This window comes from Herpailurus yagouaroundi, unplaced genomic scaffold (assembly GCF_014898765.1).
Source record: "Herpailurus yagouaroundi ecotype Mexico unplaced genomic scaffold, PumYag 197, whole genome shotgun sequence".
NCBI lineage: Eukaryota > Metazoa > Chordata > Mammalia > Carnivora > Felidae > Herpailurus > Herpailurus yagouaroundi.
In genome coordinates, this window is record NW_024412428.1 from 25,103,783 (window position 1) to 25,118,046 (window position 14,264).

The 14,264-nt window shown below is 36.8% G+C and overlaps 1 protein-coding gene across 1 annotated transcript in view; it reads right to left on the reverse strand.

Annotated features, from left to right (window-relative positions):
* Window positions 1–14,264, reverse strand: part of GTF2F2 (general transcription factor IIF subunit 2) — a 157,959-nt gene that overhangs the window by 14,489 nt on the left and 129,206 nt on the right. Inside the window, exon 7 of the mRNA XM_040448488.1 lies at window positions 1,523–1,666. Within this exon, the coding sequence (XP_040304422.1) occupies window positions 1,523–1,666 (144 nt within the window). The remainder of the gene's footprint in view (window positions 1–1,522; window positions 1,667–14,264) is intronic.

Sequence of the window (14,264 nt, forward strand, 5' to 3'; positions counted from 1 at the left end):
AGCCTGGAGCCTGCTTCAGGTTCTGTGTCTCCCTCTCTCTCTCCCCCCCCCCCCCCACTTGTACCCTGTGTCTCTCTAAAAAATAAATACACATTAAAAAAAGTAAAAAAGATAAAAAAAACAGTATGTTGTTCCACGTTAAGAAATTGGGAAGCAAAGAAATTGTTTTCTCTAGTATCATCTAAATGTCCTTCTACATACAAATGCTTATTTTCCTATATCTAATGTGTGTGTGTGTGTGTGTGTTATTCCATGAGAATATACTGTCTGCATTCAGCTTCTGGAATGGCCTTTTTGTGTGTGTATGTATGTATGTGTGTGTGTGTGTGTGTGTGTGTGTGTGTGTGTATATATATATATATATGACACAAGGATAAACTTCATTCAATGTAGAAAAAACACAGCTTAGCTAATGAATTATTCTATTTCAATTTTTAAAAATCTAGTTTGAAATGCTGTGTCTAAGGCTTTGATGGTGAAGGGAGTGAAGTCGTTAAGAGGAGCTGATAATGGCAGCATGAGCACTTGCCTCCTATTAAAAAAAAGTATTTAGATCTTTTGGAATTTAATTTCTTAATAAAAAAGTGAAAGATTGAAATGTAACAGTGAAATCTGCAGAAATGGGAAAACTACCATCAATATTGAAATTTCCTAAGTTATTTCCTAAAGCTTTGAATAAGTCAGAGTGTAAAAGGACAGAAAATAAAAGAGATTCCATTTAATTTTTAAAACCCTATAAATAAATACTGTTACAATTCAATTCTCTGCTTTGCTAATGTTAGGTGTAAGAAAGTGAAACAGCAGGAAATGTGACTCAAAGACTGGAGAAAAGGGATTTGGATTCCTTATTTGTTACCAGTGTTTTAATGGATTAGAAATACAAATTGTTAGCAAACAGGCACAAGTCTGGAGCAGGGATAGAAAAATGATTATTTATAGTACAAACTTTCTAAAACATCAATTTAATAAATTTTTCCTTAAAAATGGAGAACAGACCAACCCAACCACAACCTCAACCAACACTGGGGGAGTACACAGCTCAAGTGTAAAAGGACCTAATGTTAGTGCTAGGTAAATTTTGATTAAAAAAAAAAAACAAAAAAAAACCCCCGCAAGACAGAGATGAACACCCTCATCATGACAAATCAGTATGGCTCTTAAAAGAATGCAGTTCTTCTAGAAGGCACATTTTCAAATATATGAAAGAAGCTGAGTGCTTTTGGAGAGAGGTAGGGGAACAAATGAAAGACTAGGCTTGATGTCAAGGATCAGTCAAAAGAAGGGTATATCTACTTTATCTTCATATGGAATTATTAACATTAATGTATTTGAAATCTAAAATAATGAAGCTGATGTCACCAAAAAATAACCTGTGTTAAGACATCTTTCCTGAGTGTTGAAATAAACCCTGACATTAGCATAGGTGCAAGTGAACTTCTTCATATATGATACCCTTCTCTTCAGAAACGTCATCTAAATGAAGCAGGACATATTTAAAGGATCAATGTGAGCATATACATACCACAGGTTGTTTTGTGATGTCCACCAAGTCCTTAAGATTGTAATACTGATGTTTCTCAAATGCTGAAAATAGCATGTCTAAAACATGTTGTTTATCAGCTCGAGCTCGTTTTCCATCTTCTTTCTTTTTCCTTTCATATTCAATCTAGGTGCAAAAAGCAAAAGTAATAAAGGCATCAATCCAACATTCTCACTCTGAAATATAGGCATTCTCCTTTTATCACCCAAAAATATGATTAATTTCAAGCTGTAAGGCTACAGTTTAAAGAGCAGTTCAGACTGCTCCTGGGGCTCCTCAGACCTTGAAGGCTCTAAGAGGTATCAACATGCCATCTGTAAACCACTTTCATTATTTCCAAAAGCTTTATATAATGCTTCCATTTGCCCCCAAATAGCCTTTCTGTGCCAAATTAGAAATCAGTGTGGCTACTGATTTGCTCATGGTGATCAGAAAGTCCAACTTATAGTTCCTTTGTTTTTATTACCCAAAATACAGTAAAATAGTTTATCTAATAGAAACAGTTTGGTAGGTAACATCTTTCAAAATTGAGGTTTTTTGGGACAGACAGAGGATTAAAAAGCAGGCATATTATGAAGAGGTTCTCTAGGAAGTGAAACGTTTGAAAAGCAGTGGTAAAGAGAAAAGAATGTAGGCAGTGACAGGAGGCCTTTTCTCCTCCCGACACTGCGTGACCTCCTTGAACACATAAAATGAAGTAAGCTTACTAACAGCAAATGGTAATAATACATACTCAGTACTCAAAGCACAAGCAAACTATTTTCCCCAAATCCCCATTTTATCTTAATTCATGTGAACTCTAAATTCAGCTGTATAATACACCTTCATTTGTAACATAAAAATAAAATACCTCTCATTCAAATAAAAATGACACTCTAGGATCAAATGGTGTGTTTGTCCTATAGTTCTATGTACCTTTATTCATGCTAGATTGAAAGCAGTGGCACTAAGAGAAGGTACAAACTTTCTCCTAGTGTTATCCTCTAGAGATTTCATCAGTTGTAAAAAAAAAAAAAAAAAAAAAAAAATTACTTAAAAATTTTTTTTAAATGTATTATTTATTTTTGAGAGAGTGCAAGTGGGGGAGGGGCAGAGAGAGAGAGAGGAAGACAGAGGATCCAAAGCAGGCTCTGTGCTGACAGCAGTGAGCCCGACGTGGGGCTGGAACTTACAAACCGTGAGATCATGACCTGAGATGAAGTAGGAGGCTTAACTAACTGAGCCACCAAAATTACTTTTTATTAGGCAAAGTACTGAATGGGAGAAGATACTTGAAACTGATATATTAGATAGGGAGTTAATATCCAAAACATATAATGAACTTTTAAAACACCAAAAAAAAAATTTAAATAATCCCCCAAACCCCCAATCTGATCAAAAAATGGGAAGCAGATCTGAACAGACATTATTCCAAAGACATACACATGGCCAACAAATACATGAAAAGATGCTCAAACCACTAATCATTAGTGAAATACAAACTAAAACCACAATGAGATATCACCTTACACCTGTCAGAATGGCTAAAATCAGAAAGACAAGAAACAACAAGCGTTGGCAAGAATGCGGAGAAAAGGGAACTCTAATGCACTGCTGATGGGAATGTAAATTGGTACACCGTGAAAAACAGTATGGAGGTTCCTCAAAAAAATTAAAAATAGAAGTACTGCATGATCCAATAATTCCAGTATTGTTTACCCAAAGAAAAAGAAAACACTAAATCAAAAAGATATATGCATCCCTATGTTTGCCGCAACATTATTTACAATTAGCCAAGATATGGAAGCAACCTAAGAGTCCATCAACAGACAAATGGTAAGAAGAAAAATATATACACAATGGAATATTATGCAGTCACCAAGTCACATCATTATGCATGATGAGATCATGCCATTTGTGATAACATGGATGGATCTAGAGGGTATTATCCTAAGTGAAATAAGTCAGACTGAGAAAGACAAATACCATGTAATTTTGCTTACGTGGAATCTAAAAAACCAAATGAGTAAACAAAAAGAATCAGACCTAGAAATGCCAGAAGGAAGAGGGGAAGGAGATGTGCAAAATGAATGAAGGAGAGTGGGAGATAAGAGGCTTCCAGTTATGGAATGAGTAAGTCACGGGAATAAAAGGTATAACATGGGGGGCTGCCTGGGTGACTCAACAGGTTAAGGGTCCGACTCTTGGTTTCAGTTCAGGTCACTATCTCACAGTTTGTGGGTTTGAGCCCTGAGTCGGGCTCTGTGCTGATACTGAGGGGACTGCTTGAGATTCTGTCTCTCTCTCTGCCCCTTCCCCACCTGTTCTCTCAAAATGAGTAAGTGAACATTTATATATATATAAAAAGGTGGGACACAGGAAACACAGTCAATGACACTGTAATAGTGCTGTATGGTGACATGGTAGCTATGCTTGTGGTGAGCACAGCACAATGTCCAGAGAAGTGGAATCACTATCAAACTATACACCTGAAACTAATCGCATTGTGTGTCAGCTGTACTCAAAAGAATTTTTAAAAACGTATTCTTCATTGAAAACATGCAACTTATATTCACTCGTTTCAGCTGGTTAAGCTTTTAATTTTTAATTATTTTTTATTTTTAAAATAAGCTTATTTATTTTGAGAGAGAGAGAGAGAGAGAGAGAGAGAGAGAGAGAGAAAGAGAGAATCTCAAGCATGCTCCATGCTGTCAGCACAGAGCCCGGCAGAGGGCTTAATCTCACAAATTGTGAGATCAGACCTGAGCCCAAATCAAGAAAGAGTTGGACGCTTAACCCACTGAGCCACCCAGACGACCAAGCTTTTAATTTTTTAAAGAAACATTTCATTTTAATAAGGCATTGTGATAAAGCATAAAGCATATTAGAGGAAATATATATATATATAAATGTATATATATATACACATATATAGCGAAAGCTGGCAGAGAACATTCTCCTGTGCATCAACTGGAATTAATGTAGGAGGAAGGAAGGAAGGAAGGAAGGAAGGAAGGAAGGAAGGAAGGAAGGAAGGAAGGAACCTATTTCAAAACCTACAGCTAAATTACTGCATAAATGCCACCCTCATATAGTTAGGCTTACTCTCTATATTTTACAATAGAGATTTGTTATAAGAGAGATAAAACTTAGTTTCTATTGATGTTAAATAGAGAAGAGCAGTGTGACTAGAAGAGTCAGAAGCAAGACTGGAGAAGATATAGACCACAGCCACATATGACCAAGGAGAAGATCCAAGTCTTCCCAATATGGGGAAGATGTAAAAAACGGATGAAAACATGCATTTAAGGGCAAAGGCAGAAATACAGTGTCTGTCCCAATTCAGTGGGAGATGAACAGACAGCAAAGCCCCAAAGGGATGGACCTGAGGTCCATTAAAAAATTTTCTCTCTCTCGGATCAAAAGGAGGACAAAAGTGGGGTGCCTGGTTGGCTCAGTTGGTCGAACACGCAGCCTTTGAACTCGGGGTCATGAGTTCAAGTCCCACCTTGGGTGTAGAGCTTACTTAACAAAAGAAAAAGAAGGATAGAAGCAAGAGAATAGGCACATCATGGAGAAAGTAAGCTTGACACACCAGGACAAAACACACAAATCCAAGCAGGAGTGTCTTTGGGTCAAATAGAGAAATATCATGGAATGCCTTAAGGGATTACTATTTTAAGTCCTGCTTTGTTGAGCAATGTCTAAAATATATTATGTTCCCTGTTTACAATTGTACTTAGTTTGCATCCTGAAACCCCCTTCCACTCTTGCACCTCATTTGAATGGTTTTATGTTTTGTATTAAGATGAACAATCCAGGGGCATCTGGGTGGCTCAGTCAGTTAAATGTCCGACTCTTGATTTCAGCTCAGGTCATGATCTCACAGTTTTGTGAGTTTGGGCCCCGGGTCCCGCTCTGCGTTGGCAGTGCGGAGCCTGCTTAGGATACTCTCGCTCTCTCTGCCCCTCCCCCACTTGTGCTGTCTCTGTCTCTCTCAAAATAAACACTTAAAAAAAAAAAAAAGAAAGAAAAGTCTGGGCTAGGAGATGAAGTTGTTATAATCCTTTACTCTAGTCAAGCATGGGATAAAAAAAACTTAACTTGGATCTAGAAAAATAAAGGGAGACATAATCAGATTAAGAAAGGGTGAGGAAAGCCTACTGCCTTCTCATAGGCTTGAGTGGGATGTGGGATTTCATTTAGCTGGAGGCCACAGGTCCTCAAGAAAAATACTACCAAGGAAGTGAGGACTGAGTGAAGGTCCAGTGTTGGCTTCGGTACTCTCTGCGTGCAGCCACAGTTGCATGATATTCTGTGTGCCCTCCTGTCCCAGCTTTAATTTATGCCGAGAAGGTGGAAGAGTTAAATTCAGGAGACAGTAAAAATAAGCGATAGTACATTTAGCTTCCACCCTTATGAGACTCTTCCTTGTGTGAAATGCCTGGAGAAGCGAGGAAGATTAACAGGAAAAATGTTTTCAAATACAGACAATCCCCAACTTAACGATGGTTTGACTTATTTTTCAACTTAATGATGGTGTGAAAGCAATATGCATGCAGTAGACACTGTAAGTGGAGTTTTGAATTTGGATCCTTTCCCGGGCTAGCAACATGCTGTGCAATCCTCTCTCACGGTGCTGCGCGGCGGCAGCCAGCTGGAGCTCCAGGTCAGCCACGCCTTCACCAGAGTGAAGAACCCCTACCCTCACAGCCACAGTACAGTACTCAATACATTACGCGAGATGGTCGACAGTTCATTATGATTTGGCGGTAGAGGATTCTGCCCAAATGCAGGGAGGCTAATGCGAGTGTTCTCACCACATTTAAGGTAGGCTAGCCTACACTATGGTGTTGGTAGGTTACACGTATTAAACGTATTCTCAGTTTTGACTGAAACCCCATCAAAAATTGAGGAAGAGCTATAAAAGAAACCTGCTGATAAAGCAAAATGGTCCACTTCAGAGAGGGCACATACTCTAACTGGTAGCAGAGAGAAAAACCTCGTACATGTTTGTCATCAAAGTTGTTCCAACCCCAGAGCCACATGACAGATCCAAGAGAGCCTGAATCAAAGGTAAGAATTTAGAGTAAGTTGGAAAAGAACTTTAAAATCAATACTAGAATCAGAGTAAGGGTCAAATTAAGTTGTGGTTCAATGTTAATGAGTAGTGAGAAAAGTACCAAATTCTACACAGATCGTTTTGAAAATCTTGATTTACATGCTTCAACCTCAAAATTACTGTATTCAGCGCTGGTGCTTTCCTACTTTAGATCTGGGGGAAAAGAGACTAGAAATGTGCTGTGTTAATGGTGTCTATTGATGGCTCAGTATCTATGGGCAGTGCAACCGAACTTTAGTGAAATAAAAACACTTAAAATTGCAATCTGAGAACCCAGGCATATAAAATAATAACAGCAACAAATTGGCAATATTAATCCTTATCAGAGAAACTAAAATAACAGAAATTTAATTTATTTAAACACAAAAAGCAAAACAGAACATGCCTTTAATGTCCTCAGGGTCTGTACTATAGAAAAAGACTTTTTTATAGAAAAAGACTGTTTTGTTTTGAAACAAAATTTTTGTACTATAGCATTAGTTAAATCTCTGCTTGGTAATTTCCAAGATAGGCTTATAATCTAAATTTTACTCTGTGGTAGCACGTAGTTCCAGGGGATGTATGTAAAATTATAAAAAGGGACTGAAATGATTTCCATGGTCGTTAAGTTATTAATGACTAACCTTATACCCAGGACAAAACTAAGGTCCTGAGGTAACTTTTCTTTTTAAAACTGAACAGCATAGAAATGGCAATCTTAATATTGTAGTACTCACAATGTTGTATGTTGTACAGATAAAATTAATTCTACAAATAAACGACAAATGATATGAACTAGTCTATTAAGGAGAAGACTACAATGTTAGCATAATGTTATTTCTTCTCTTTTTAGCTCTTTTCTCTTTGGGCATTTTGTTTCATACTGGCACACTGGCACTGTAAGAAAATGGTGACACTCAAAACAGTCGCATATCTAACTTGTTAGCAGCCACCACAATATACTGGTGGGATAGTTACTGGACCAGAAATGGCTATTATGTGCATTTTAATTACCGATATTATATCTGCTCCAGTGGCCATAGATCAATGCACAACCAGCTGTATGGAAATAAATGTCAATTCATAAAGGACTTTAAACTTAGTCTCCAACTGAACATTTTATAATCCAAACAAATCTATTATACACAATTTTTCTTTCACAACAGAAAACAAATTATTCAAGACTAAAATGCAACCACGTGTAGAAAATCCATTGTGGTATGGTATAGAGATACTCAACCATCATTACTGAAACCTTAATCACTGACAACAATTATAAAAGCCACCCACTGCCAATTAAAATACTATAATACAGATGTCTGTAAATTTCTAGATTGTTGTTTGCAGAAATACTTTGACTGATTTGTCAAGGCAGTCTTTGTGGAAGCTTTTAACTTTTGAAGTGAGCATGACAGCCTTGAATATCATGGTTTGCATTTAAATTCTTACAAAGATCCTCCTCACCCCTAATGCTTCTATTTTTGCAGAGTGTGTTTTTATCTCTTGGGAGGAAATTAATTCTTTAGAGTCCGTGAGTTCTTGGTATGCAAATTCAAATGGACAAAGCATGTAGCATACTTATACTAATACTAGGCAAATACTGCTGATAAGCCTTTATGATACGGTCCTACAATTATCTATTATTCATTTAGCGAAATTCCAAATTTATACATAAAACTAAAAAACCAAAACCACTACAACAAAAACAAACCCAACAACCGTAACACAGTTAGTTGCCACACTGAAGGAAACAGAATGTGCATAAAAATAAATTTTCTTCCTAGTTCCTGGGGATTGACCTCAAAATCTTATGTAATCATTCAACTCCCTCCAACAATGATTCTCTAGTTAAGTTTTTCTAATTTTCTATCACTTTCTGACCAAGAGTTGTCGCCGAGAAAAAGAAGGGAAAGAAAAATATTTTTTGAAGCTGGGGGCCAGAGAGGATGATAAAGACAAGAAAATATTAATTCTTTTTAAAAACCTTAGGTCTGCTTGAAAGAGACTTCCTGGTCTCCTCTCAGGTATTATTTTTGGCCTTACCCCCAACAGGATAGATGGCAGACAAAACTATGAAGTTCCTGTCTCTTTGAGTTGGTGGCTGCATGCTACAATTACCAAGGAAACCTGAAAAATTTTAAGATAGTTGGCCTCCACCGTAGATCAATTAAAATCAATCTCTGGAGGTATTTTTCTTTTTAAAAAGCTTCCCAGGGGATTCTAGTGTACAGCTAGCACTGAGAACTATTATCTAGACAACAGAAGACAGAATTCCTTATGAGAAAGGGCCGAAAAGTGTAGACTACATGTGAGAAGGCTGTGAAATTTACACATGCTAGATGATGTCCACAAAGCCAACGAAACCACATACAGAAGCATCCTTACTTGCAGAGATGGAGGGAGCTGGAAGGAATCTAACATATCAACTCATTCTATGTATGTCAATCTGTAAATTGTAAAATGTACTATTATATTAGTATGCATGGATATTTTAAAGCATACACAAATAAAAAAACTTAAGGACATGAAATAAAAACAAGCATTATTTTAAGAGTAAGCTTTAATTTGTCAAAATTGTAAAATACATTTTGGTTTTGTTCTGAAAATATACTATTCAGTCTTCACATTCTGGATGCTTGTTTTTAGGTGAATTCCAAATTATACTTGTTTTTTCTTTTAAATAGTAGCTTTGTACCAGCAATAGCTAATACAACTTAAGGTCCAATACACAAGCAAAGGTAAGGATCACTATGTCAGCTATTTTCAACAAGCCTTCAGCCCCAGGCCTCAGGGGTGGTGGCAGCAGGGGACCTACAGGTTACACTTCCAAGAGTCCCCTGCCAGCTGGTTTCCAGCTGGGGCCCTGCCAATGGGAGAATGAAAGGAGGAGGAGGGGAGATTTTTGCTTTTTTGTGTGCGTTTTGTACACCTCTAGCAGCAGCAGCTTCCTCGTCTCTGGTAACCGACGCCCCTCCCCCTTTTCCAACTCCAGCCCTTCCACGTTGTCTTGGTAAACCATCTGCAACCAATTCCCCACGTTAAATCCCTTCCTGCTGGAATATCTGGAGTTGTTTTTGTTTCCGTGATAGACACGAACTGAATCATCACTGAAGACAGGGATGACAAGTCACATTTAAAATGATACTGCTAATTTCCTTTTTGGAATTCCAGGGCCAAGTTCTTGTCACGTCAGATTACATCATCATTGTTTCTACCTCACACAGTGACTGATAAAGAGGTCATTTTAGATAGAAGCATCAGTTTTTCCACTTTCTTGTTCACATATATGTGCTTTATTAGTATATTATCTTTACAGGTAACTTTAAAAGCATTTGTTCATTTTTTAAGACTGAGTTTAACTAATAATAGGTACTATAATCTAAACCTCTGAATTTAGCACCAACCCTAGAAAGCTGAAAGCAAATGAAAATGTGAGGTGCTTGGAAGTACCACTGTCAAACCATCAGTGTTATAAAATTCCTACTCTTCTGCTGAAAAATGACTAGCACAGGGACTGTGTGAGGGTGCTAGGGTCAATCCACAGTATTTCTAAAGCTCAATTTCTTTCCTTTATTACATGAAAAACAAGATAAATACAAGCTCCAATATTTCTCCCCTCACTCAATGGGCCCTCCCGTAAATCCTACTTTGACAAGCCATTATTTCCCAAAGTTTGCTTTTACAAACACTTCAGAGGATGGGGGAAGGTAAATTTAATGTTCAAATGCATACAAAATATAGACTTAAACCAATTCCAAGGTCCCTAATTTTAATATATTACAGTGTCCATTTTGAAGAAGATAACATAATCAGAATCTACAAGTTCTTTTAACACAGAATCATTTTACACAACTCTTTTTTTTTTTCCCCAGAAGACTCTCACAAAATTGGTGTTTCAAAACTTTGAAAAATGTTGACCCACATGAACTGGTTTCAAGTTTCAGAAATGTAATGAAGATGTAAGGTACAAGAAAACCACTTATAGTGAAACCTAACAAGTCATACCTTACAGGTAAGGCAAGAGTTCTCAGGGCCAAGTCTTTCAAGGAAGGAACATTCTAAATTATAATTCTAATCATATATTCTTTTTGGCTCAATAAATGCTTCCTGAATGGCAAGTATGGTAGATATTATATCCCAGATAGTTTGTGAACTAAAGAAATAAATTTGAATTTAATGCTTAGAATAGCTCCATGTACAAAGTGGGAGCTCAAATATTTGGAAATGATGGGAATCTACGCCCAAAACTGAGAGCACACTGTATATACTGTATGTTAGCCAACTTGAAAATAAATTATATTTTTAAAAAAATTGGAAATGATTACATATGTGTTCTACATACAGTTGACCAGGTTCAGACTACATGGATGTTTTCAATAAATACAATACTGTAAATGTATTTCTCTTCCTTATAAAAGAGAAACTATTTTCATAATAACATTTTCCTTTGTCTGGCTTACTTTATTGTAAGAATATAGTGTATAATACATATAACATTCAAAATATGTGTTAATTGACTGTTTATATGATCAGGAAGGCTTCCAATAAACAGTAGGTTGAGTTTTTGGGGAGTCAAAAGTTATACATGGATTTGAGTGTGGAGGGTGAGGTGGGGGGAGAAGTCAGTGCCCCTAATCCCCACATTGTTCAAAAGTCAACTGTATTTGTAAATTTATCTATATGCCATAGGTGGGTGGAAAAGGTTCCAGGGGTAAATGCAAGGTGGGTTTTTTCTGATCAAATGCAGTAATATAGTTTTAAAAATATCTATGTCATTTTCCAACCTCTTTTTCAGTTTTGTAGAAAATTTTTTCCTTACGTTTATCTTTAAAATTTTATTCAAAGATCCTCAACTGTTACAATGAAATACCAGACTTCATGTTTATGTAGTTCACTATGCTGGAAATGTTTGAAAACATTTCAACATTATACTGAATTTAAAATTTTTATTGAATGTCTTGATTATATACCCTCTAAGTCATTCTTGTTGAATTATGTTAATGTTTCTCAATCTTCTAAAAAGTCAAAGTCTCCTTCTAATAAAAATAACAAAAGCTTTACACTCTTTCAAGTTTATTTATTTATTTTGAGAGACAGAGCACAAGTAGGGGAGACGGGCAGCGAGAGAGGGACAGAGAATCCCAAGCAGCCTCTGAGCTGTTAGCACAGAGCCCCATTACGGGCTCAATCTCACAAATGGTGAGATCATGACCTGAGCCAAAAAGCAGGAGTCAGACGCTTTACTGACTGACAGGTGCCCGACAAAAGCTTTATACTCCTAAAGTTGCTCTTATAATATAATACTGAGGATGTTTTTAAAATCTACATAGGTGCCTCCATTCAATCTGATATACTCCCATGGGGGAAAAGAATTACTAAATATTCAAATAATGCAATGTGATAGATTATATTCAATCTTTATTTTTATATGAACAAAATCTTTCCAAAGATTACTATATGGCTCATTACTATAACTACATTAGTACAATGACTCACCAATGCTATGACAACCTTAATGAAGGTTGACACCATGAACTGCCACTTAATGTTAAAAAGTCTTAAGGTAGATGTTTTTTATCATTATGTCCCAATAAGAAGTTCAGAATACAATGTATTCATACTTGTACTAAAAAGAAAATAATATAAAAACATCCTAAAAACATGAAATTAGGAATATGTCTTCTATACCTACCAGGTGGATATAGTGCCAATGCTGCTAAGAATATGAACTTTGATACTAGCAAAGTGCCAGCTCTGATTGATTTTTCTTTTGGTAGGAGATCATCATGGCTAGGTACTAACACTCCTTCCTAGCTTTCTTACTTTCCTTTATTCCAATGAAAAGCTTTACTGCCCACTGTAACAATTCAATCAATTCACACTCATTATGATGATTCCAACAATCAAAAAGACTTTATACAGAAGAAAATTAGAATAAAATCATTCTAGCTCCTACTGTCCAAAAATAACAACTGTTAAAGTATTTAATCTTGGGGCGCCTGGGTGGCGCAGTCGGTTAAGCGTCCGACTTCAGCCAGGTCACGATCTCGCGGTCTGTGAGTTCGAGCCCCGCGTCAGGCTCTGGGCTGATGGCTCAGAGCCTGGAGCCTGTTTCCGATTCTGTGTCTCCCTCTCTCTCTGCCCCTCCCCCGTTCATGCTCTGTCTCTTTCTGTCCCAAAAATAAATAAATGTTGAAAAAAAAAAGAAAAAAAAAAGGTATTTAATCTTAAGTTCGGACACTGGTTTCCAATCTTTGCCTGTCTTAAACAATAGAGAGAAACACTACTGTATATCTAGCTTTGGGTTTCTATGATACATCCTTAGATACAAGACTGCTGGGTGAAAGGATATATCCTTTATACACAATATATCCTTTTACACAAATTATCAAACTTCTCTCCAGAAAGGTTAGATCTCCTTATAGCTTATGGAAAGTATGGTCTTTTGTTGTCCTTACTGTGATAAAGAAGAAGCCAGAAAAGTAGACTTTTATTTACGTGTCTCAATCAAGAGACAACATAAAATATCCCTCTTGGATTATCAGACACTGATTCAGCCTGTTCTCTTCTTTTAATTTACGTTTCCCCTAAAGCATAACCAGAGGCTGTGAAATGAAAGCCTGGCTGGATACAAATGAACTTTGACTTGCTTTACTTAATCCACATAGTGTAGCAATTTTTAAAGTCTGAATGTCTTTAAGAAGAGGCATGTGCACTCCAGTTCATCACAGTCCCTACCATTTCACCTTCAATTTCAGCATTCTGCTCACTGAAGATGCCTAGTTGGCTCTGTAGGCATTTGCTACCTCTCATGCAAAATAACTCAAATATCATAAAGTAGTGGTTTGACAGATACTAATCTGTGACACCTAAATCTGTATACTTAAGGCCAGTCTTAAAAAGGGATTCTTTCTTCCTAAATACTGTATATCTAGACAAATGTTAAGCAACAAAGTAGGACACAAGATATCAACTGTTAAGTATTACTGCCCTTAACTTAGGCTTCACTGTATTTTCAGAAAATCATTACATTTTCCCTTACATCTCCAGTATTTCAAGATCCAAGATCCTTAGCCCTTTTAGTATTGTTAATGACCTGCAACAACATTTAACAGCATGGCTCCCAAACCAGACTACCTGGGTTCAACACCGGAACTGGTTAATTAGTGACTTGTGTGACCTCCAGTAAGCTAACCTCTCAGCTTGTATTAGTTACTTCAACTAAAATGAGGACAATAGCAGTAATTACTTTCTAGGGCAGGTATGAAGACCAAATGCGTTATTACGAAGCACTCAGAACAGCGCCTGGTACACAATATGCATATTACATGTGTGTATATAGCATAGCACAGCATAGCATAGCATAACATAACATGATATATATAGTATACACAAGATATACTTCAATATAAATGGTTTAAAAACATATACAGGCAGTCCTCACTTTCCATGTAGTGTGAGACCATAAAAATGCCCATAAAAGTTGAAACTATGCAAAGCAATCTTTTTTTAAAAAAATTTTTTAAAGTTTATTTTTATTTGAGAGAGAGAGAGAGAGAGAAGAAGCAGGGGAGGGGCAGCGAGAGAGGGAGACAGAATCCCAAGCAGGCTCTGCACTGCCAGCACAGAGCCTGATGCGGGGCT